Source organism: Aulonocara stuartgranti (genome assembly GCF_965226115.1).
Source record: "Aulonocara stuartgranti genome assembly, chromosome: 19".
Lineage (NCBI taxonomy): Eukaryota > Metazoa > Chordata > Actinopteri > Cichliformes > Cichlidae > Aulonocara > Aulonocara stuartgranti.
The window spans coordinates 32,547,529-32,572,208 of NC_138955.1; the positions used below are offsets into that span (position 1 = coordinate 32,547,529).

At 43.0% G+C, this 24,680-nt stretch overlaps 1 protein-coding gene across 1 annotated transcript; it reads right to left on the minus strand.

Moving 5' to 3' along the window:
* Positions 1 to 11,984: 11,984 nt before the first annotated feature.
* On the minus strand, positions 11,985 to 18,015 carry LOC309695387 (uncharacterized protein; the record flags this gene model as incomplete). Its single annotated transcript, XM_082516000.1, has 3 exons — positions 11,985 to 12,178; positions 12,318 to 12,810; positions 17,644 to 18,015. 3 exons carry the CDS (start codon positions 18,013 to 18,015, stop codon positions 12,165 to 12,167), a joined length of 879 nt encoding a protein of 292 aa, XP_082372126.1. The 3' UTR covers positions 11,985 to 12,164.
* Positions 18,016 to 24,680: the final 6,665 nt, after the last annotated feature.

Sequence of the window (24,680 nt, forward strand, 5' to 3'; positions counted from 1 at the left end):
TTTTCTAATGTACCTCTTCAGCTATATTCATGTTTAACTAACCAGCATTCAAAGACATTCTCATTCTACACCATCTCACTGCCAGCATCAGTAAAGCAAGTTGGACATAGCTGTGCCATGAAGAAGTCTTTGCTCCTCCCTGATTTCAGTTTAGTTTTTGCTTTTTGCACATTTGTAACAAGATAACAAAGATAACGTGATTCAACACAAAATGCAGTTTTTAAATAATAGTTTCATTTATTAAAAGGAAAAAAACTAGCCAAACATACTAGACTGTGTGAGAACATGAATGAACTCTTAACAAACACATTTTTGAAAGCTGGAGAAATACAGCATCTTTGGGAGTTCCAGGGTGGAAACCACTGCTGTGCCATAGCTAAAATGTAGGTTAAAGACTCGACTGGATAACATATCAGCACTTGTCTTTACAGCGAATCAACACTTTATGGTGACACCAGAATGATTTCCATTTAGTGATCCTGAAGCTCCAGTTCTGACAGACCCACAGCTGTTTCTCTCTGTCCTTCCCATGAACTCACTCTCAGTGGGCCAATGAAAGCTGAGGCTACAAACATCCAGATTTAAAGGTGCCAACGTCACTAACTGCTTCCAGTCTCCCACCATCTTAAGTAAAGCGTAACTGATCACATGATTACCAATAGGTAACTTAACCAACCCAGGTGTGCGGAGTTGAAGGGTGGGAGACAGAATGAGGGCCCTGAATCACTCATTCATTCACAAACACAGGAAATAAAAGCAAACTGTCTTTACTCTGTCTTCTTGGACTTTGTGCAAGTCTCCAGGATGAGGTGCTGTACGTTTGGTGTGCACATGTGTGTCTCTGCATATTTAAGTCTGCTAGTGAATGAGTGCATTTTTGTGTCTGCCAGCCTTTAAAAGGAGCATGTGGTGTTTGCAAAGAACAATTGTATGAGCCTGTTCTTTGTGCCCTTGTCCTTTTTGCTGCTAAAAACAAGACTTTACGATGTTGTAGATGCTAACAATAATTCAGAGCATTTTGATGGTGATTCTAGGGAGGAGTGGTGCTGTTTTGGAAGCTAGAAACAAACTTCTTTTTCACTCTTGCTGAGCTCAGACCCTCTAACGGCTCTGCATCTTTGCCCCTCGCAGTGTGTAAATAGAGTCCACATTAAACTATGACAGCATCATCTCCACGGGTGGAAAACTGGGGGCTGCAGGGGCTAATGCTGAAAATGTTTATTTGTGCACTTATCCTAAATAAGATTCTATTACAGGTCTTTTTTTAATGTGCACATGTAGGTGAAACACTCACATTTACAGAGCCGTGCATTAAACAAAGTATCAAAGCAAAAAGAAAAAAAAAAGGTTTGAGGAATTTTTAGAGTTTTTAGAGTTTTTTGAATAACTCAGTGAATCACTGAAGTCTAGTGTAATGTGAACAAACTCAAATCCCACCGAGCTACTTTGGCATGAACTTAAACATAAAAGGCTGTTCATGCTCAGAAAGCATCCTGTGTGGGTGAATTCAAACATTTCTGCATAGACGATGGACAACGTTCTTCCAGAATCATTACCAGTTCTCGTAAATGTTCTTTCTGCCAATGGTGCCACAGCCAGGGCACCACTTCTTCTACATAAACACCCCTCCAGTCCTATTAATGAGTGGATGTATCTAAACTCGAGTGGCTCGATGTTACACTCTGATTAAAAACTATTTTTTTAGCATTTAGTTTAACACGAGAAGTTTTTTATCAGATTTTTCTCTTTTTGAATGAAATTTGACAAAGAAATATTTAAGATGAATTTTTAAGGGTGTTATTAGTTTTATTCATTTTATCTAAACAAAAATATAAGAAACTTGAATAATTATTGTAAAAGTTGAACAATCAATAGTCTTCTCCGCTCTGCCTTCGGTCACCTAACCTACTGCCTCTCATCCAGCATCCACAGTCTGGCCTCTCTGCTGCACTCTGCAGCTTTGACTCCTCAGTTCTTCTACTTCTGTTGGGCTATTCCACTCTCTGGTCACTCGATTTAGTTCTCCACACTCTGGACTCTGTTCAGATGGTTCCTCCACGGCTCTGCACAACCACCACCCTGCCTGGTTCTCCACTCGGTCGTCACACGCACTCCCTGCTCTGACCCACTCTGCTCTGTCCCATTCTGAGCCTGGTAGTGGCTGTAGCTCAGGTGGCAGAGCAGGTCAGCCACTAATCAGAAGGTCGGTGGTTTGATCCCAGGCTGCATCCTGGCTGCATGCCAAATGTCCTTGGGCAAGATACTAACCCCGTGTTTGCCTACTGGTGGTGGTCAGAGGGCCCGGTGGCGCCTGTGTCCGGCAGCCTCGCCTCTGTCAGTGCGCCCCAGGGCAGCTGTGGCTACAATGTAGCTTGCCATCGTGAATGTGTGTGTGAATGGGTGAATGACTGAATGTAGTGTAAAGCGCTTTGGGGTCCTATGGACTAGAAAAGCGCTATACAAATGCAGGCCATTTACCATTTACCATAATTACTCATGATTTATCTAACTATAGTCCCCTATGAGTGTATTTACCAATCACATCCAGTGAGCTCTGGCTCGTGTTACAGCAGTAACATGCAGTAGTGGTCTTACATGAATATTTATGGGGTCAAAATTATATTATTGATAGACACATACCCCAAAATTTGATAAATAAGAACGGGTCATGGAGTATCAGTTTAACCTTGAGTTATAAGATTTCTTAAAATACCAAAATGTAAGTTGCATTGATATTTAAAAATATACTTGTTTGTTTTTTACGTAGAGTTCTCCACGGGGCGATCATGGCTCAAGAGTTGGCAGTTCGTCTTCTAATTGAAAGGCTGCCGGTTCGAGCCCTGGCCCCGACAGTCTCGGTCGTTGTGTCCTTGGGCAAGATGCTTCACCCGTTGCCCGGTGGCGCCAGTGTCCGGCAGCCTCTCCTCCGTCAGTGCGCCCCAGGTCTCGACCTCCCGTTAGCTTCGAGATGGTGGGTGTCAGAAAGTTTTGCGAGATCCCGAGTTAGTTTTGTGAGATCTTGCAAAACTTTTGCGAGATCTCGCAAAAGTCCGTCTTAATTTTTCTTTCTCCCATGTCCCCTGCGGGGCTCCGTACTAAACATGTTTTCCATGTAACATGTGGCTAAATTATATTAAATAGTCCTAACCTTGAACCTCGATGGTTGCTGTTTAATTGATGGATGTTAAAAAGCCGCATCACACAGGTTCAACATGCCAGTATGAAAACAGGGGCAGATACTGTATACTGCTCATGACTGTCAGCTTCATAGTTTACAAAAGGCTTAAACATTCGTGCACCAACTTTTCTTCAAGCTTTGTCACCATTTACGCTTCAGTAACATTATGTCCAGAGAAGCTCGCTACAGTCTGTGAAAAAATACCAAGAAAAATACCACGAGATACTTCTCAAAGGAGTGTTTCCATCCAGCACTCCGTTATCATCGTTAGAAGAACGAAGGCCAAGGAATCTTCCTTATTCACATACTGTGTAAAAGCGTTAATAGAGACATGGGAATAGAAGGATGAAATAAATTTGCTTCATGTCGGGTGACGTGTGCTGGAAGCTCGTTGGAGATGGAGAAACTGAAATGATATAAATGGACTGACATTTGTAGGTGAAGGGAGAGAAACCGATAGGCTGAGGTAAACGGAGATAAGAGGGGATAGGTGGAGGTATGCAGAGATAAAGTGGATGCAGATGTGGAATGGAACAAGGTGTGATGAATGAGGGACTGAGTATATTGAGTGTAAGGCAGAGTGACAGACATGGGAGACAGAGTGAGAGACCTTCACACAAAGAGAGAGAGAGGGAGAGGGAAAAAAGTCCAATCGCAGCCTAGCCACTAATAACCCTCTCTCCATAACCCAACTCTGCCCTTCCATGTTAACATACTGTGAACTGAGCACAAGTGACAAAATCAATCCATCACAGCTGCCCGCCGACCGGCACAGAAAGGGACAGAGGCGCTAACAGAAATTGATGACATCCCCACTTGAATTTTACACCATTTCGGCCACAGAGGCAATTGAAACAGACAGAGATTTATAGTCCAGCCGGGGACTGCGGCTATCCTTGATTGCCTCTTTTTTTCCTTTCCCTTCTTCCTCAGCTACAAAGCTCCCTTTTTTGCATATTTATCCCCAAGCTCATCAGGAGTGAGCGGACGCATCACAGTGACAATCTTATTTCACCTTTGGGGAGGGAGGAGGTGCGGTAGAAGGTGAGAGGTCACATCTTCCTCTTGGATGAAAGCACGGCTGCCTTTCCTCCCTTTTCAACAGCACTGACAAAAACTCTTTTTATGAGATTTAAAAAAAATCAGACTCTAAAGAAGTAAATCAATGATTTATTACTGATCTTGAGAAGGACTGTCAGGCTCCTCAAGTTATTTTACATAGATTATAGTGGTGTGTCTGATATGGTCCCCTTTAAAGAGGTGATTGCATTACAAACTGGCAACCTGTCCGGGGTGTATCCTCCCCTTTGTGTCTTCTGACACAATTTGTTTGAAAGGTTCAAACAAAGGAAACATTTCCTTTGGTGCTTTTTCTTACCAACAGCATACTGTGGTAAAAATAATAATAATAATAATGGATTGCATTTATATAGCGCTTTTCGGGACCCCTCAAAGCGCTTTACAATCCCACTATTCATTCACTCTCACATTCACACACTGGTGGAGGCAGCTACAGTTGTAGCCACAGCTGCCCTGGGGCAGACTGACAGAAGCGAGGCTGCCATATCGCGCCATCGGCCCCTCTGGCCAACACCAGTAGGCGGTAGGTGAAGTGTCTTGTCCAAGGACACAACGACCGAGACTGTCCGAGCCGGGGTTCGAACCGGCAACCTTCCGGTTACAAGACGAGCACCCGACTCTTGAGCCACGATCACCCCATCAATAAAATAAAGAGCTTAAAGCACACACACTTGTTTTATTGTATTGTTGTTTCTTTCAGTCTCTTTGCAGGAAAGACAGTGAAACAGCTCAAATAAATTCAGTTAACTTATTGCTCAGGAAGCAGTGGAGAACAGGAAGTAGGTAAGCTTAAAACAGGAAATACAGAAAAACTCCGCTGGCAGTTTAAGGCTTTCCCACAGCTGACTCTCGAGCACCACACTGCATGTGGTACCAAAGCTTGGCTCGCTGCTCTGTTTGTGATTAGCTTGTACTGATTGTGAGATGAAGTTTTTTGCCTGCTGGTTAACAAACAACCCTCTGCTGCTGAAACACTGTTTAAAGTCTTTGACCAGATACATTAGAGGTCATCTGATCACTTTCTCATATATGCCCCACTGTCCAACTGTGCAGACATGGGAAAATGAAACATTCACGTATTCATGCATAAAAATAACATTTCCATTGTATTGTAACAACAACAAACAAAGATCAAAACAAATACTACTTGATAATGTTTCTGTATAAACAATTTGAATAACTCATGATGACAGAGAGGAGTAATGTTGTTCCAATCTTCAGAATATTATTCATGTTTATTCAGAAACAAAGCATGTTCCACTGCGCTGAGGTACAGATGATGCATGGGTGCACGAGAAGGCCACAGAGCGTTTGTACAAGTTAAAGTTTGTTTCATGAGAAGCAGATTGTGTGAGAGTCATAAACAATCCTCACTGACCTTAAACCAAAGCAAAAATAACTGCCACATCTTTCAGTGGCAGCATCCTGTGGGCTTTACGCTGTAGCTGGAGATGACTGAGACCTTTTAATGATGGTCCATTCAGATGTTAGTCATTCGACAGCATCATCGGCCTTTGTTGGGCTAAAGAAACTGACGATGGTGCCCGGTGACACGATACTGATACTGTGCAGAGTCTGGAGCTTTTTCCTGATGAGCCTGTTGAGGTGCTCACACACTTCCCTCTCCACTGGGATCGTTGCATGTTTGCATCTGCTCTACCATTTTTAACAATATCACTTTTGATATTGTGTCTTCTATAGCGGCTTCCTTTGAATAGTGAGGGAGCGGACAGACGGGTAGTAACATTATTATATTCATTAGATGTTAGCCCAGGGATGACAAAGCTGCCCCCACTCGTTCCCTGAGCTCCATCAGTCGCTGGAGCAGGTGAAATGTGCTCTTCCACCTGGTTTCTATCTCCTAAAGCAGTTTTAGTTTGTTCTCCCCATCTGTTCCTGAACAACAGCAAGTTTATCCTTTAAAGACAAAAACGTAAATCATGTTATTGCCACATGCAGAACTATAAAACAAATAAAAAATTAACAGATGTGAAAATAACATCAGCCAACTGACTTCTGTGGTTGCACTGCCTTGGAAAGGGTCAGGCCCAGAGTTAGAATGTGGGCAGTGCAGCTGTAATGGCAGAGCTGCAGGTTCCTGTCGTACTGGGAGGAGAGGTGGCAACAGTGCAGACATTCTGTACTCAAGTAAAAGTACAGATAGTAGTGTTAAAATACTCCAATAAAAGCTGAAGTACTGATTCAACTTCTTTTACTCAAGTAAAAGTGAAAAAGTACCAGCTGTGAAATGTACTCAGAGTAAGAAAGTAAAAAGCAGCTCTTGCAAAGCTAACGGCACCTTGTGCTATATGAATGTAATAATAAAACAATTTAAGTAGATGGGAATACAAACTTTATTTTAGTCTAAAGTTTCATTCTAATAAAAATTCTCAGCTTGAACCAAGTGATCGTCTGCATTCTGCAGCAAAATCGGCTCTGCACTGTTTTCTTGTGTTGTGTTTGCAGTAACCGCCATCCAGGCTCACTCTCCGTGTCTTCTCCGTACTCACCTGGTCACCGCTCCATTCGCTTCCCGCTGCCGCCCGCCAGTAAGGACATCAGCCTCTTTCCACCTGTGTAAGCTGGAGATCACACCCACCTGATCAGCCCATCTAGATTCATCTCAGCACAGCAAACTAACCTGTTTATCCTGCACTAACCTACCTCTGTCTATCTCAGTTTGCTTAGCAGCAGGTTTCACAATATGCAAAAACCTAACGTCACATGTACAGGCCCAATGTTCGATTTAAAGACAACAGGACTTGCACGTGAGCTTTAAATAACCCGTTTATCTAACACCACTGAGCATTCTTACCTTTAACTCTCAGCTCTTCTTCCTCTCCTGTCCTTCTTTCTTATCTTTCTCCATCTCTGAGTGCACTTAGCTCTGTGTCTTTTCTCCCCTTGTCAGATACAGCAGCTGGACCTTTAGCTGCAACACACTGTGAGACAAACTGCACACAAACACTGTGTGTGTGTTTGCTGATGTTTGTTGAGCTGATAGAAAGATTGCATTAGAAATGACCTGTTTTTATGCTTCCTTGTCTTGGCTAGCGAGATGCTGAAGCACTGCAACCTCAATTTATGGACACCTGCAGTCATTCCGGTGTTGTGCCAAAAACGAGTTTGACCTCTGACTACGGCACACAGGTTGGCCTCTTTGATCTATTATTATTGTTTAGGCAGAAGGTCACAGGTATATATGTGCTGCTGCATTCTGGACTGCAGCTTTGGCTTTCGCTTGCGGTGATGATACAGTTGAGACTCTGTGGCAGCTGGAATTATCTGCCCATCATCCACTCGTCTTGGTGCTGGCTCGTGTTTCTTAGAGGAGGAGGACAGGACTCGCCACATAGATTTCAGGAGTTTGACCTAGATAACTTAAACACAAGCATTCTTTTCCATTACTGTCACCTGCTTTTGAGTTGCAAAAGGGAGCTTCCATAACATCTACCATCTAGTTATAGAGGAAGGGGACAAGTTGAAAACCGCCTTTAATACTTACCTGGGACACTGTGAGTATCTGATCATGTCGAACCAATGTACCCGCTTTCTTTACTAGAATTTGAAATTTAACACAATACCCAGGAAAATGCTTGATTGAGTAGGATTTAATAAATCTTTGAGATCTTTCAGATTAAGGTTAAACTGAGATGGGTTTATCAAAATCTAAATATTTGGTTTGGAGGTTTTATTCATTTTACAAGTAACATAAACATCCATCCATCCATTCACTTCCGCTTATCCTTTTCAGGGTCGCAGGGGGCGCTGGAGCCTATCCCAGCTGTCATAGGGCGAGAGGCGGGGTACACCCTGGACAGGTCGCCAGTCTGTCGCAGGGCAGTAACATAAACGTGTTTATTAGTTTATCATCCTATCTGCCTCTATCTTCAGCATTCACACTCGCCTCAGTCACATCCTCACCATAGAGGTCTGAAACCATCCAATTAGGCTGCTCTGCCTATTCACTGTTTATTTGCTTGTATTAGTTCTCCGCACTCCAGACTTATGCTCAGTTTAGCTACAGTCCCCCTGCTGCTCTGCACAGCCAACAACCCACTCAATATTCCAACCTCCACCCATTTAGGCTGCAATAATTATTCATCCTTTATTTAAATACAGCCCGTTAGCTGCTACATTAATGATAACTGATGGCTAATGTGGCTATTGAGTAATTGCTAATAGTTAAACAGCTAATGTTCACATGTGCACCAACCAGGGGAACAATTGTGAAAACTGTTTAACACTTGAAGCTTTACTGACCTCCAAACGTCCAGTGTTCAGTCAGCTACTGTTCACTGTTAATGAGGGGAGGAGGTGTGTGAAGCTGTGTGTCAGCTGGTCGAGGTATAGATGGCACAGTTGGTAGTATTGTTGCAAATAAACATCTAGTTTTCCCTGAGGTGGGGTCGGGTGGGCTGTCCCGGGCTCTGTGGGGCCGGGCGGCGCTGCTGTACAGGGCCCCGTTCCGGATGGGCCTGGGCCCCCTTTCCCTGGCGGGTTGCAGAGTATGTGGGTGCCTACTGATTTTTGATTTTTTGATTTTTGATTTTATTGATTAGCATTCAAATTCAAATCTCAGTGAAAACAGTGAAAAACAAACAAACAGTGAAAACAGAACAAAAATCTACCATAAAGAAAGAAAGCATGAGACAAGGCTAATCAAAAGGTATTGGCTGAAGCATTTGCTTATTACGCCAACCCTTTTCACAAAATATCTTTTTGTATGCAGCTCCTGTACACAGGGCTTGAAGAAAATAATAAAACAAAGCCAAAACCAAACAAACAAACAAAAAAAGGTCAAGAGGTTGTTTTTTTTTTCTCCTTTTTGCTCTTTTCATTCTTGATTTATATATTTTTCTAATACTCTATTTTTAAACATGTTTTTAAACAAGGAAAATGAACTACACCTTTTTAAATCACTGTCATAACTATTCCACAGGTTAACTCCTCTAACAGAAACACATCTCAAGGTTCAAGGTTCAAGGTTCAAGGTTCTTTATTATTTGTCACATGCATAGTTATACAAGTACAACACACAGTGAAATGTAGCCTGACACGCTCCTCGACATGTGCAAAAATTGGGGGGGGGGGGGGTGTAGAGGAAGAACATTATGGGGGGGGGTGTAGAGGAAGAACATATATATATATATATATATATATATATATTTCATCAGGAACTCAATGGGGATGTGGCGTACAACACTAGAGGCCAACTCCAAGCCCATAGCACAAGTCACCATCAAGTGCGGGATCTACCAAGGAGATGCTCTGTCCCCACTGCTGTTCTGCATAGGCCTGAACCCCCTCAGTGAGATCATTAACAAGACTGGCTACGGATACCGACTACGGAACGGAGCAGTTGTCAGCCACCTCCTGTACATGGATGACATCAAGCTGTATGCCAAGAGTGAACGAGACATCGATTCACTGATCCACACTACCAGGCTATACAGCAATGACATTGGAATGTCGTTCGGACTGGAGAAGTGTAGTCGGATGGTATCAAAGAGAGGGAAGGTAGTCAGAACTGAGGGGATTGAACTACCAGAAAGCAACATTGCAGACATAGAGGACAGTTACAAGTACCTGGGGATCCCACAGGCGAATGGGAACCATGAAGAGGCCGCTAGAAAAGCTGCAACCACCAAGTACCTGCAGAGGGTCAGGCAAGTCCTGAGGAGTCAGCTGAATGGTAAGAACAAGATCCGGGCCATCAACACGTACGCCCTGCCCGTGATCAGGTACCCTGCTGGGGTAATAGGCTGGCCAAAGGAGGAGATAGAAGCCACTGACATAAAGACAAGAAAGCTCCTTACCATGCATGGAGGGTTTCACCCCAAGTCCAGCACCCTGAGGCTGTACGCTAAGCGGAAGGAAGGGGGCCGGGGACTGGTGAGTGTCAGCACCACAGTCCAGGATGAGACAACGAACATCCAAGAATACATTGGGAAGATGGCCCCAACTGACCGAGTGCTCAGTGAATACCTCAGGCAGCAGAAACCCAAGAAAGAGGAGGGAGACGAGGAACCATCATGGAAGGACAGGCCCCTGCACGGTATGTACCACCGGCAGATAGAGGAGGTGGCTGATATCCAGAAATCCTACCAGTGGCTGGACAAAGCTGGACTGAAAGACAGCACAGAGGCACTAATCATGGCAGCACAAGAACAAGCTCTGAGTACAAGATCCATAGAGGCTGGGGTCTATCACACCAGGCAAGACCCCAGGTGCAGGCTGTGTAAAGATGCCCCAGAGACAATCCAGCACATAACAGCAGGGTGCAAGATGCTAGCAGGCAAGGCATACATGGAACGCCATAACCAAGTGGCCGGCATAGTGTACAGGAACATCTGTGCCGAGTATAACCTGGAAGTCCCGAGGTCAAAATGGGAGATGCCCCAAAGGGTGGTGGAGAATGACCGAGCTAAGATCCTGTGGGACTTCCAGATACAGACGGACAAAATGGTGGTGGCTAACCAACCGGACATAGTGGTGGTAGACAAACAGAAGAAGACGGCCGTAGTGATCGATGTAGCGGTTCCGAATGACAGCAATATCAGGAAGAAGGAACACGAGAAGCTGGAGAAATACCAAGGGCTCAGAGAAGAGCTCGAGAGGATGTGGAGGGTGAAGGTAACGGTGGTCCCCGTGGTAATCGGAGCACTAGGTGCGGTGACTCCCAAGCTAGGCGAGTGGCTCCAGCAGATCCCGGGAACAACATCGGAGATCTCTGTCCAGAAGAGCGCAGTCCTGGGAACAGCTAAGATACTGCGCAGGACCCTCAAGCTCCCAGGCCTCTGGTAGAGGACCCGAGCTTGAAGGATAAACCGCCCGCAGGGACGTGCTGGGTGTTTTATTTTTTTTTATATATATATATACACATATAGTACATACACTGGGTGAATGTGCAGTAGTAGCAGCAAGCAGGTGAATTCTGTACATTAATATGAATAGACATCTGACTATTTTACAGGATAGACAATATAAACATATTTAAAATTAAAGGAATTGAAATGTACATTGTGCCTTGGTTTAGTGTCTGGAAGAGTCCTGTCTCAGTCAATTATAGATGAAGTGAGAGGGCGGGTGTGTGTGTTTAGGGCACGGATGGCTTGGGGATAGAAGCTCCTCTTGAGTCTCTCTGTCCTTGCCCGGAAGATGCGGAACCTTCTACCAGATTGCAGAAGTTGGAACAGTTTGTTGCCAGGATGGGACGGGTCCTTCAGTATCTGCGCTGCTCTAGTCCGGCATCTCCTGGTGTAGGTGTCCTGAAGCGGGGGGAGAGCAATCCTGCAGCAGCGTTCTGCTGTACGGATCACTCTCTGGAGAGCTTTTTGGTCCTTCACACAGCTGTTCCCGAACCACGATGTCATGTTCTGTGTGAGGATGCTCTCCACAGCGCCTGTATAGAAAATCCTGAGGATCTTTGGAGAGACCCTGAACTTCCTCAGTTGTCGTAGGTGATACAGGCGCTGCCTAGCCTTTTTGGTCTGGGCCTGAATGTGGGCAGCCCATGTCAGGTCTGAGGAGATGTGGACACCAAGATACTTGAAGGACTGCACCCTCTCCACTGGAGCTCCATTGATGATAATGGGCTTGTAGTCTCTGTGCTGACCCCTTCTGAAGTCCACCACCAGCTCCTTGGTCTTGCTGACGTTCAGCTGGAGGTGGTTGTCCTGGCACCACGATGCCAGATTCTTCACTTCATCCATGTAGGCCGCCTCATCGTTGTTGGAGATGGCACCCAACACCACTGTGTCGTCAGCAAACTTCACAATGGTGTTGGAGCCATGGGTGGCCACACAGTCTGAAGTGTAGAGGGAGTAGAGCAGTGGCGAGAGGACACATCCCTGAGGTGCTCCTGTGTTGATGGTGATGCTGTTGGAGAAGCACCTGCCCACCCTCACCACCTGAGTTCTGCCAGTGAGGAAGTCCAACACCCATGCACACAGACGGCTGTTAAGTCCCAGATCCCTCAGCTTTGTGAACAGTCTGCAGGGCACTATTGTGTTAAACGCTGAACTGTAATCAACAAACAGCATTCGCACATAGTTACCCTGTTTCTTGTCCACGTGGCTGAGAGTGGTGTGTAGGACGTGGGCGATGGCATCCTCTGTGGATCTGTTGGATCTGTAGGCGAACTGCAGCGGATCTGTGGTGTCTGGGATGGAGGAGGAGATGATGTTCTTCAGCAGCCTCTCAAACACCTTCATTACTACCGAGGTCAGTGCAACTGGCCGGTAATCGTTCAGGGATGAGGGTTTGCTGTTCTTGGGCACAGGGATGATGGTGGATCTTTTGAAGCATGTGGGGACCACAGACTTCGCCAGGGACTCGTTGAAGATGTAAGTGAACACACCTGCTAGCTGGTCAGCACAGCAGCGCAGCAGACGGCCGGTGATGCCGTCTGGCCCCGCCGCTTTCCTTGTGTTCACTCTCCTCAGTGCCGCTGGGACGTCATGCTCCGCGATGCTGGTCACCGGTCTCTCGCTGATGACATCACTGTCCTCGGTAGTCAGGCGGTAGATAGCATTAGCCGCCTGGCTAACCTCGAAACGGGCGTAGAACTGATTCAGCTCGTTGGTGAATGCAGAGTCGGCGTTGATCGGCGCAGTGTCCCTGGCTTTGTAGTCCGTAATGGTGCGTAGTCCGTGCCACATACTCCGTGTGTCGCCCTGGTGGAAGCGGGACTCCACACGTTCCCGGTACCTGCGTTTGGCATCTCTCACCGCACGCCGTATGAGGCCGCTTTGTAGGCGCTCATATCGCCAGTGGCGAGACCCGCGTTGTAGGAGGCGGTCCTGGTGTTTACTGCAGTGCGGATCGATCTGTCCATCCACGGTTTCTGGTTTGGGAATGTGGTGACTCTCGCAGTGGGGATAATCTCCTCCGCTAGCATATTGACGAAGCATACTGCTACTTCCGTAAACTCGTTGATGTCGACTGCGCATGCTCTGAACATGTCCCAGTCTACGTCGTTGAGTGCGTCCTGTAGCGTAGCTTCTGATTGGGCAGTCCACCGTTTTACCTCCCTCGTGGTTACTTCTTCCCTCCATATGCTTTGTTTATACTGGGGAATGAGGAAGATGGCGTTGTGGTCAGACTTCCCAAAAGCCGGGTGTGAGACAGCTTTATAGCCCTGCTTGTATGGCGTGTAGCAGTGATCCAAAATCCGATCCCCTCTCGTTGGACACGAGACATGCTGGTAAAAGTTTGGCATGACTTGTCTGAGGTTCGCTTTGTTAAAGTCTCCTGCTACAATGAGGGCTGCGCCCGGGTCCTTGTTTTGAAGCGAGCTCAGCACATCATGTAATTCGGACAAAGCCATACCTGTGTCCGCTTGGGGTGGGATGTAGACCGCCGTGGCGATGACTGAGGTGAACTCACGGGGCAGATAGAAAGGGCGGCACTTAATGCTCAGGAACTCCAGATGTGGCGAGCAGCCGCTGGAGAGAGTAGAAATGCTCCTGGCATCACACCACTTTCTGTTTACCATGAAACACACTCCTCCACCTTTGGTTTTGTTCGACTCTGCCGTTCTGTCCGCGCGGAGCACAAAGAATGAATCCGACGGAGTTACGGCCTGGTCCGGCACGGTGGGGGACAGCCATGTCTCCGTGAAGCACAGAATGTTGCAGTCCCTCATGTCACGTTGGAAGGTGACCCTTGCTCTTAGGTCATCGAGCTTGTTCTCCATGGATTGTACATTGGCCAGTAGGATACTGGGCAGTGGTGTGCGATGCGCCTGCTGTCTCAGTCTGTTCCTAATACCAGCGCGTTTTCCCTGGCGCTTCTTTGTTCTGCGCCTCGGATGAGCGGCCCGTCCTTTGTTGTTCTCCACGCCGCGTAGAATCTCTGGCGGCCAGGAAGGGTCAGGTTTAAAAGTGTCCAAGATTAGATGTGCAACCTTGGCACCAATCTCTGCTTTATATTTGTCCTTATCTTGTTTTTTTTAAAGAAATCTGTTCCCCTTAAGTCATATTGACTCTCTCTGACTTTGAACAGCTTCTGAGTACTGGGGCAAAGCAAGTTATTTTGTGCTTTATACATTATCTGTGCCATTTTATATTCAACTAAATCATAAAATTTCAGGGTATTCAGATTAATAAACAAAATGTTAGTTGGTTCTATATAGTTTGATTGGTTTATAATTCTTATAGCTCTTTTTTGTAACTTGAAAATATGAAGAGTGTTCGTTTTATATGCATTACCCCATATCTCCAGACAGTAAGTCATATATGGAAGCAACAGAGTACAATAAAGTGTGTATAATGATTTTTTGTTCAGGACATGCTTTGTTTTATAGAGAATAGCAATGGTTTTTGACATTTTTGTTTTCACGTGGTTTATATGAGACTTCCAACTCAGCTTATCATCAATTATCACTCCAAGAAATTTATTTTCGCACACTCTTTCAATTTCAATTCCATTAACCCTTATTTTAGATACATTTTTCATTTGTCTAGTGCCAAAAATAATCAATTTTGTTTTCTTTATATTTAATGATAACTTATTTACATCAAACCAGTTTTTTAATATATTTAACTCCTTTTCCGCTGCAGTCAGAAGCTGTTCTAAGTTTTTACCTGAGCAGTACAGAGTGGTATCATCAGCAAACAATACACATTTTAACAGTTTGGAAACACTACATATGTCATTTATATATATAATATAAATAATTTAGGGCCCAGCACAGAGCCCTGAGGAACACCACAAGTTACCTTCAACTGCTTAGATTTTACATTATTGAATTCGACTTATTGATATCTGTCATCCAGGTAACTTTTCATCCACTTGTATGCTATCCCTCTTATGCCATATCTCTCTAGTTTATTCATTAATATAGAATGATCAATTGTATCAAACGCCTTTTTTAAGTCTATAAATACACCCACAGTATATTCCTTATTATCTATTGCATTAGATATCCCTTCAACAAGTTCCATCACTGCCATTGAAGTGGACCTTTTCACTCTAAAGCCATATTGGTTATCACTTAGGAGATTATGCTTCTCAATATATTTATCAAGTCTATTAACAAATAACTTTTCTAAAATTTTTGAGAACTGTGGGAGTAGTGATATTGGCCTATAATTGGTAAACTGACATCTCTCTCCGTTTTTATGGATTGGAATAACTTTTGCTATTTTCATTTGTGAGGGAAACACACCAGTTTGAAAGGACAGATTACAAATGTATGTGAAAGGTTGCACTATATATTCTATAATACTTTTAACTAATATCATGTCAATACCAAAACAGTCAGTGGACTTTTTATTTTTAAATGTCTTCACAATGTCAATTATTTCTCTATGAGTTCCAGCACCAATAAACATGGAGGACACATTCTGAGTAATATCTTTATTTAGGTCGTTATTATTTCTTGACTCTGGAATTTCTTTTGCTAAATTAAAGCCAACATTTACAAAGAAATCATTAAATTCATTTGCAATGTCTTTAGTTTTATCAAGCACAATATCTTTATCTTTTTTAAAATAATCTGGATAATTCTTATTTTTTGAGCCCTTTTTGATTATACTGTTTAATATCCTCCATGTTTCTTGTGTGTTACTTCTACTTTGCTCCAATAATTTGTGGTAATATTCTTTCTTGCTTGTTCTTATAATATTTACTAATCTATTTTTATATAACTTGTACTTTATTTCAGCATCTTTTGTCCTCTGTTTTATGAATCTCTTATATAGATTATTTTTCTTTTTACATGCATCTTCTATCCCCTTTGTGATCCATGGCTTATTTGATCTGTGATGCTTTCTAGTGATTTTCATTAAAGGACAATGTTTTTCATATAGTGAAATTACAGTTGATAAGAATGCATCATACGCACTATTTGAATCTTCATTTGCAAAAACCTCATTCCAATTGTGTTCCTTTAAGTCCACCTGGAGGGCAGCAATGGCTCTTGTTGTTCTATGTCGTATCATATCAAATATTTGATTCTTTTGTTTAGTTTTAATCCCAAAATAATTTTGAAAAATTGCAAAAACAGGAAGATGATCGCTTATATCAGTTATAAGAAGTCCACCTACTATTTCATGGTCAATTTTATTTGTGAATATATTATCTATCAATGTAGCTGTATCAATTGTTATTCTACTTGGTTTTATAATTACAGGGAAAAGGGAGTTACTATACATTGTATTTATGAAATCTGTTGTTTTCTGATGTCCATTTGGGTTTAGCAAATCTATATTAAAATCACCACAAATTATTTGCACTTTTTTATCATTTAGGTTGCTAAACATAGCAGCAAGTTTTTCATTGAATATCTCAAGGCATGAACCTGGTGTCCTATAGATGCAACTTATAATTATATTGTTAGCTTTTTCAACATGAATTTCAATAGTGACACATTCCAATATGTTATCTATGGTGCTTGACATGCATTCAATCAGACTACATTTCAAAACTTTATCTACATATAAAGCAACACCGCCTCCTTTTTTATTCACCCTGTTCATTGTAAATAATTCATATCCTTCCAGTCCCATTTCACTAACTTTCTCATTATCGAGCCATGTTTCTGATATTGCAATTATATTAAACTTTTTTAACTTACTTAAACATTCTGTAATTTTAGAAAATTTTTATACAGGCTTCTACTATTGAAATGTATGACCGACAATGCATTTGCCATTTTAATATTCACATTGAATTGGTCATCTGTATAGTACTCACAAGTATTATTGGTGTTATTGTAGAAGTGGGTATCTGGGTCAATGTTACTTTCAGGGTCATTCATGTTGTGCTCTGCATAGTTAAACGTTTTGAAGTTCGTTTTCTCAGAGTGTGGCAAAATAACCACCTTGACAGTCCTTTTCATAATCAAAGTCTTCCTCTTCAATATCTCCGAATGGAAACCTATAATCTGTGTCCAAACTTGTCATTTATGTGTTTTTGTTGTTGTTGTTTCCATTGTTTTTGAGCCATAAGGCCAGAAACACTTTCCATACCCATTGTTCATTATCCAATCGTCACTTTTCCAATAGATTCCATAGCAGATTCCTGATTATTTATATTGCTCTAAGTCTTTGAGTTTTCTTATCATCACAACTTTCGCTTCTTCGGGATTGCCATTTAGTCTTATCGTTACTTTGCAGTTCCTCGTCCATGTCGCTTGTATCTTATTTTGTTTTCTCAGGCTGTCTTGCAATTTCTCAGGCCTGTCTTGCAATTTCAGCAGTCTTTTTCGTTAAATGTTCATTTAAATACACACCAGTCCCTTTTAGCTTCTTACCCTGTTTCAGTAACTCAATCTTTGTTTTGCGACTCACAAACCGAAGAATGATTGCTGGCTTTGTTTTACTGTCTTTTCTGGGGAGCGTGTGGCATGCTGCAATATGATGGCTCTGAATACTTACATTCTTCGTTTGAAGGAATTTTATCACTTGCTGTTCAAGCGTTTGCAGCTCCTCTACCGGGGCATCTTCACCGTCTTTACCTCCGCCAGCTGTTACTCTGGCGTAGGTTCGGTGTTGCGTCTCCAGACCACTTATGACTAAATCATCCATTCTTGTGTATTGTTCAAGGTCCTCGATTCGCCGTTCCAAGTCGTCTATTTTCTTGTCCTTGTCCTTTATGAGGTTTTTTAGTTGTTTTATTTCATCCATTAGGTCATGTAGCATACCTTGTTGTTTAGCCACTTTGCTCAGTTCATCAGACATGAAATTAAGCGATTTCCTAATCTCCTCCAACTCCTCTTCAACTCCTGGGTTTGCTTTTTTAGGTGGCATTTTGAAAATGATGAGATTGGTATTTCCTTGTGATGGCCCGTTGAAGTCACTGTTGATTTACTTGTTGGTGCCTTGCTAGAGGAGCCTGGGCCCAGTGGCTGCTGGAGGATCCTGGGCCTGGTGGAGCAGGAGGATCCTGGGCCTAGTGACTGCTGGAAGAGCCTGGGCCTGGTGGCTGCTGGAGGATCCTGGGCCTGGTGGCTGCTGGAGGATCCTGGGCCTGGTGGCTGCTGGAAGAGCCTGGGCCTGGTGGCTGCTGCAGGATCCTGGGCCTGGTGGCTGCTGGAGGATCCTGGGCCTGGTGGCTGCTGGAAGAGCCTGGGCCTGGTGGCTGCTGGAGGATCCTGGGCCTGGTGGCTGCTGGAAGAGCCTGGGCCTGGTGGCTGCTGCAGGATCCTGGGCCTGGTGGCTGCTGGAAGAGCCTGGGCCTGGTGGCTGCTGCAGGATCCTGGGCCTGGTGGCTGCTGGAAGAGCCTGGGCCTGGTGGCTGCTGGAATAGCCTGGGCCTGGTGGCTGCTGCAGGATCCTGGGCCTGCACCAGCTTCGGTGGTTTCGTGTCAGCTGACAGGAAGGTTGTTGGTGTGAATACCTGCAGCTGATTAAAAAGGATTTCATGGGTGAAGCAACCCATGAAATCCAGCTCCCCCACTGACAGCGGGGGAGCTGGCCTTGGTGGCTGCTTGTCGGGGTCTGGAGCCTGGGGCTCGCTCGGGCCACTTCGGGGGGATCAACACACTGTGTTCTGTTGATCTTATGTGCTGCACAATAATGTTTAATATTTAGTATTTACTGTCATATTCCCATATATCATTGTGATGTTGTTTATTGTATTGCTCTCGTTCTCTTCTGCTTGTTTTCTTTTTTCATTCTCAACAGGTGAAATTAAAAAAGTATCTACTGTTATCTATTGTTTTTATTATGTTGCTCTTTGTTGTTTGTTTTTCTCTTCTGGTTTTTTATCTCCATACAGGTTTGTTTTTCTTTTTTTTCCTTCCCCCCTTTCTCACCGTCTCTTCTCCCCTCTGTTTTTCTCTCTCTCTCTTTCTTTCATTCTTCTGTCCTATCCCCCAGTCATGTCTGTCCTGTCTTTAAAAAATAAAATAAATACATAATTATAATAAAGATCAATCAAATGGACCAATATGGCCATGATGATCCACTTGGTAAAATAAATCCACTTGGCATCTTTCTTGGCCTTCAGACAACAATTCTGATGGCTAAAGATCCAAATGGGACAGGAAAAAAAAAAACAAAAAAACAAAACTAAACATCTTGATTGATTGATTGATTGATTGATTGATTGATTGATTGATTCTTTATTTTGAACATGTTGAAAAAGTACAACAACATAGAATTAAAAAGAGACAAATAAACAAAGCAAAACAGAAGGAAAACGAGCAACCACAACAACAAATAACTTTCATGTTCAAAAAGGAGCAGGAAGAAGCATAAGCTTATTTAATCCCACCCCCTATATATATATATATATATATATATATATATATATATCTTTCTATCTATCCATACATACATGTACACATTTTCAATAACCCCAGTAACACCTCAAAGGATACACAACCTACAGATATATAGATACCCACACCAACATACCCGTGCACCCGCACACACATGAAAATATTGGACAAGAACACCCTATCAAATCTCTAACTCGTCCCTGTACCCTGTAAAAACCACATCCTTAAACTGCTTTTTAAACTGCGCCATGCTCAGACATTGCTTCATATCTTTACTTAGTCTGTTTGAATTTTTGATTTTAAGAATAGTGGATTTGTATGATCTCTGTAACCAGTTTTATGGCTTATCCTTATGGCCCTTTTTTGTAATATAATTTGACATTTTTTTGTAACGATTAATATCTCACATATCTCAGTGGGGTTGTCAAAAAAATTAAAAGGTAAGTTTGTTGAAATTCTTTCCTAGGCTTCACTGAGAGGGGAAAGTCCACCCACACACACCTGCAATGCTTCCGCAGGTTTGCAACCTTTTAATGTCACTTCATCTTTTCCAAGGCCCATCCATCCACCTTCAGGCCATTGTTGTTGTTGTTTTCACACTTTGAAATCTGAGGCAATGTTTGAACATGAACAGCTGAAAACCCTTTAAGGACCAGCCTATAATTTTCACTGGTTTTTGTCTTCATAAAATGTAACCAGGATTCACAGTCTGGGACACACACACCAAAGTCTCTCTCAGCATGGGCTATTTGAAATACAACAAATCAGCTGAAGCAGTCCTGTTAAGTCCCATTGTTGAGGAAACACCAACAAACAAATTCAAAATTCCACATACAGATATTCATATTTCTGGTTATATAGTTTATCTGTATAGTATCTGTAACATGCAACTTCTTTCAGTGCTTTGCTACTGGAAACTGAATTTCCCGGAGGAACCCACCCGAGGGATTAATAAAGTTTCATCTAATCTAATCTAATCTAGTTGTACAAACATGTACAATAATGACACAAGTTAAGAAAAAATACTTTTTTAATTGAGCTTACTCGCTAGATTCAGCCAATGTGAAGAAGTCGGACCCGTGACTTAATGCGTAGTCAGATGATAAAAGAAAAAGCGGTCTCATGTTTATCCGTGGACTCTTGGCCTGTGGGAAGCTGCTGTTTTCCATAGTCAGTGGGTGATTGCAGCAGTCAGGGTGGGATTGACTGGTTTGCTGTCTTGGCTTTTATGGTTAGTGTTAAATGTATGCAGGAAGTGAGAGCGGCGGATGCTTCCAGTTGCTATGAGCGAAGCCTATATGAGGAACAACCTTGTGTTGTGCTGCAATCATTGAAATTTTGGGCCCGCTTGCTCTTAAATGTCTTTATTTGTGCACCGGAAAAGGAAAAATGATGCGACTACTCTTTATTATGTTTGCAAGCTGTTTTGCTGCTATTGCAGAGCTGTGTACATAATCTTGTCTATTTGTCTGTGAGTGACTTTGTTGTCTACAGCTGTCATCTTGACTAGGATGTCTGGGCGGGTTTGCTGTCAGGGTGGGGGTGACTCTCCCTGCTCAGTCATGCTGTGAAGGTTTTATGAGTACTTATGGAAAGTATAAATTTCACGGGCAGCACCGAGCTGCAACCAAACGGTGCTTGACGGCAGTGTCACTGTAACGGCCCCAGCAGTTAGCTTGACAGCAAATTGATTAGAATAATTCAAATGTGATGAATAACTTTCATCATGTAAGCACATAGTCCAGTGGGTGCGCCATTCATTAGGGCCGCTCTGGTTTATGATAGGACTGTGCACTGGAGAGAGACAACATATCAAGGATATGTATTACACCAAACATCTTTGTTGCAAATGGAAATGGCCCCACATGCTCTGAGCGACAATTGTCGTGAAAAAGTGGAGCTGTTTGAGACGGGATTCCTGTCAGAGATGTACTTTTCTTTTTGAAATTTGTGTCTTGACATTACAGGAAATGGGAATGATATCCAGGATCTTCAACTATGGCAGGATGGAATAAGTCATTGTAGCAAAATACAGATGATGAATGTTATGGTCGAGTAGGGCTGGGTTTGGGTTTTTTCCCTCTCTCTGACCTTTTTTCCATCTCAGGTGGAACTGCCAGGTTTGCACTGTTTTCCAGAAAGGACTGCTTCCTGCTCAGGCTGCCCTCTCTGCACCTGTCCTGAATGGCACAGTTCATTGTGCTTTAAGGCTGTGGTGTCACAGCTGTCCCCCAGATTGTTCTCACTAATGTAGTGATGGCCTTCCTTGTTAGCTGTTAGTGTCTGTGCTCTTCTGTAACTCAGTTTCCGTGTCATCTTTCTAGTTATCAGAGTTCCTCCTGGAAATCTGTTTGTCTGGAACTTCGCGTATCTGGAAACTGCAAAAACCTCAAGCCACTCTCGCCTGTTTCAGTCTGTCTTTTCTGGTCCCTGCAAAGCAAAGGATTTACCAGTTTGCAACCTGCCTGCCCGGTCTACACCTGCATTTTCCTGTCAGCTTTGGGCTCTGTTCATGGTCTTAACAAGTAAGACAGTTGCAATCAATCACAAAATCTGCAGTATCCTCTTCTTTTCATCTGGGTCATTGTTGACATCATAATCTTTGTCTTGTAGTAAAGCTATTTACATGTTGCCAGTTAACACTTGCCAGCTGTCCAATGAACATTTTAAAACTGACAGTTAAGTCAGTCCGAGTGCACTTTGAGCCCAATTATGGCAACAAATGTCAAGCGACTGTATGAATGAACTTTCTCCAAAGGGTGGCTGGCTCTCCCTTAGAGATCAGGTGTTCAATGAGGGCTGAGTTTAGAGCTGCTGCTCGAGCCAGCTGAGGTGGCTGGAAGAGTTGTTTAGGGCATGTCCTACTTTTAAGAGGCCCTGGGGAAGCCGACATTGCATTTTTTCCATTGCTGTCCGTCGTCATTTGCAATGTCACTTTTACTGTTTTGTGTTTTACCTTTGTTTCTGCTGCTTTCACTCGGAGTACACTGTTAAACATTAAAGGTTCGATGGATGGCTACTGTGATATCTGGGAGAGCTACAGAAAAACATTTCCTCCTCGTGTGTGTTCCTCACCTGAGTGTGTGCTACTGTGCAAAAAACAAAGGACCCTCACTCCCAAGACGGGAATGGTGTCTGAGTGAGACGAGAAGATACTAGAGGCTAGCTTCTTTTCTGTTGGTAGACTCCCCGTGCCTGCGACCACGTCCTCTCCTGACACTGTGTGGGGACGCCACCCTCCCGTCTTTGACCTGGGGTCCATGGCTCGGCAGCACTATGTTCACCTCGTGTCCGTCATCTGTTCTCTGTTTTTAGTGACAGCTATGATGATGTCAGATGACCTTCTGACATCGTCATTAAATTGGAGAAGGTTGTAATACTGGGAGATTTGAAGCTCCATATTGATGATGCATCCTCTAACACTGCTGCTGCAGTCTTTAGGCAGCATGTTTGTGGCCCCACACATACAAAGGGCCACACTGGATGTTTTTTCTTCCTGGGTTTAAATATACTCGATGTATGTGTGGAGGATGTACATGTGAGTGACCAAAGCTGGATATTTTTTAATTGATCCTTTTACTGATGATCCAAAGGCGGATTATAAACCAAGATGCGGCTGGAAGGTTCTCTGGCGTGTTAGACCCTCGCATGGCTCATAGTGACATCGACTCACTTATTCTGTCTTTTAACAATCAATGTAAATCTATTTTATATACAGTGGCACCTCTGAAACAAAGCGTTGTCCATTCTTCCAGTTTTCGCCCTGGATAAATGAAAATATCCTAAATGTTCGGAGATATTATTGCGAGTTAGAACATTTGTAGAAGGCTTCCAAGCTTGAGGGTTATGGGGCACATCTCAAGGAATCTATTTTCTCACTTAGTGAAATGTTAAAAATGCCAGAACAGAATATGTTGCAAATCTTAAAACTTCAAAAAAGAAAAATCTTAAAGTCTTCTTTGATAATACTGTTTATATGAACTTCTATAAACAAGCTATTGTTGAACCACTATTAAAGAAACCTCATTTAGATGCATCTCTTCCAAACAGTTACAGGCTAATATCATTTATGTCAAAGATCTTGGAAAAAACAGCAGCAGAACACTTTAAATATTGTTATGGACATTTTCCAGTCTGGTTTATGCAAATTGCACTCGACTGAAACGGCTTTACTTAAAGTGTGTAGTAGCATTTTGATGGCAGCAGACTCTGGAGAGTACACAGTTCTGGTTATACTGGATCTCACCTCTGCTCTTGATACTGTTCAGTATTACAGTATAATGATAAATAAGTTTAAGGATTTGTTTGGCAATACTGGTGTTTTAAAATGGTTCATGTTGTATCGATCTGAGAAAACCTTTACTGTTTGTATGGACCAAGTGTTTCAGTTTCTCAGGCTCTTCTGTTGAATTGAGTCTCAGAAATGTGGGAGTTATATTTGACAGTTCAGTGTCAGTCAGGAATCACTCCAGCCAAAAGAACAGTTTTTATCATCTAAGAAACATAGACTCAGACTACTGGTGCCAAAGGTGGAACTTGAGATGATTATTCATGTTTTTATCTCATCTCACTTGGATTACTGTCTTTTTACTTGTTTCAACAAGTACAGAATGCTGTGGCAAGAAGATTGTATATCACAAAAATCCAGGTTTGCTTTCTCGTCATTGGCTTCCAGTAAATTTTAGGTTTCATTTTAAACTTTTAGTTTTAACTTTTAGGGCTCCACATGGTGAAGCCCACCAGTATATCTCTGACATGTTGCTGTTGGCCCCACGCACTCGGTTCAAAACACATGGGGGTCAAGCTTTTCAGGCAGTGTTACCAAGGTGTGGAAATCTCTTTCACTGTCATTATTCTGTGCACACTCCATTAATTCTCTTAAAAAGCAGCTGACGACATTTCTATCCGGTTGTTCAGTCTGACGTCACTAGCCGTGTCTGGGCCTAAACTCCGCTGCAGGTCCATATATCAAACGATCACTATGGCATTACTGAGAGTTAAAAACTGTCTAAAGTCTTTCATCTTTAATAAAATGATCAGTTCTGCTCTACCAGGTGTAACAATTGAGTTTAACATCCAGGCATCCATGAAAACGGAATTTATGACATTTAACGGAGTTAGAAGTTAGCAGGAAGTTAGCTTACTAGCTTCTATCTAAATACAATATAGCATGTCCTGACTGCGGGGTTT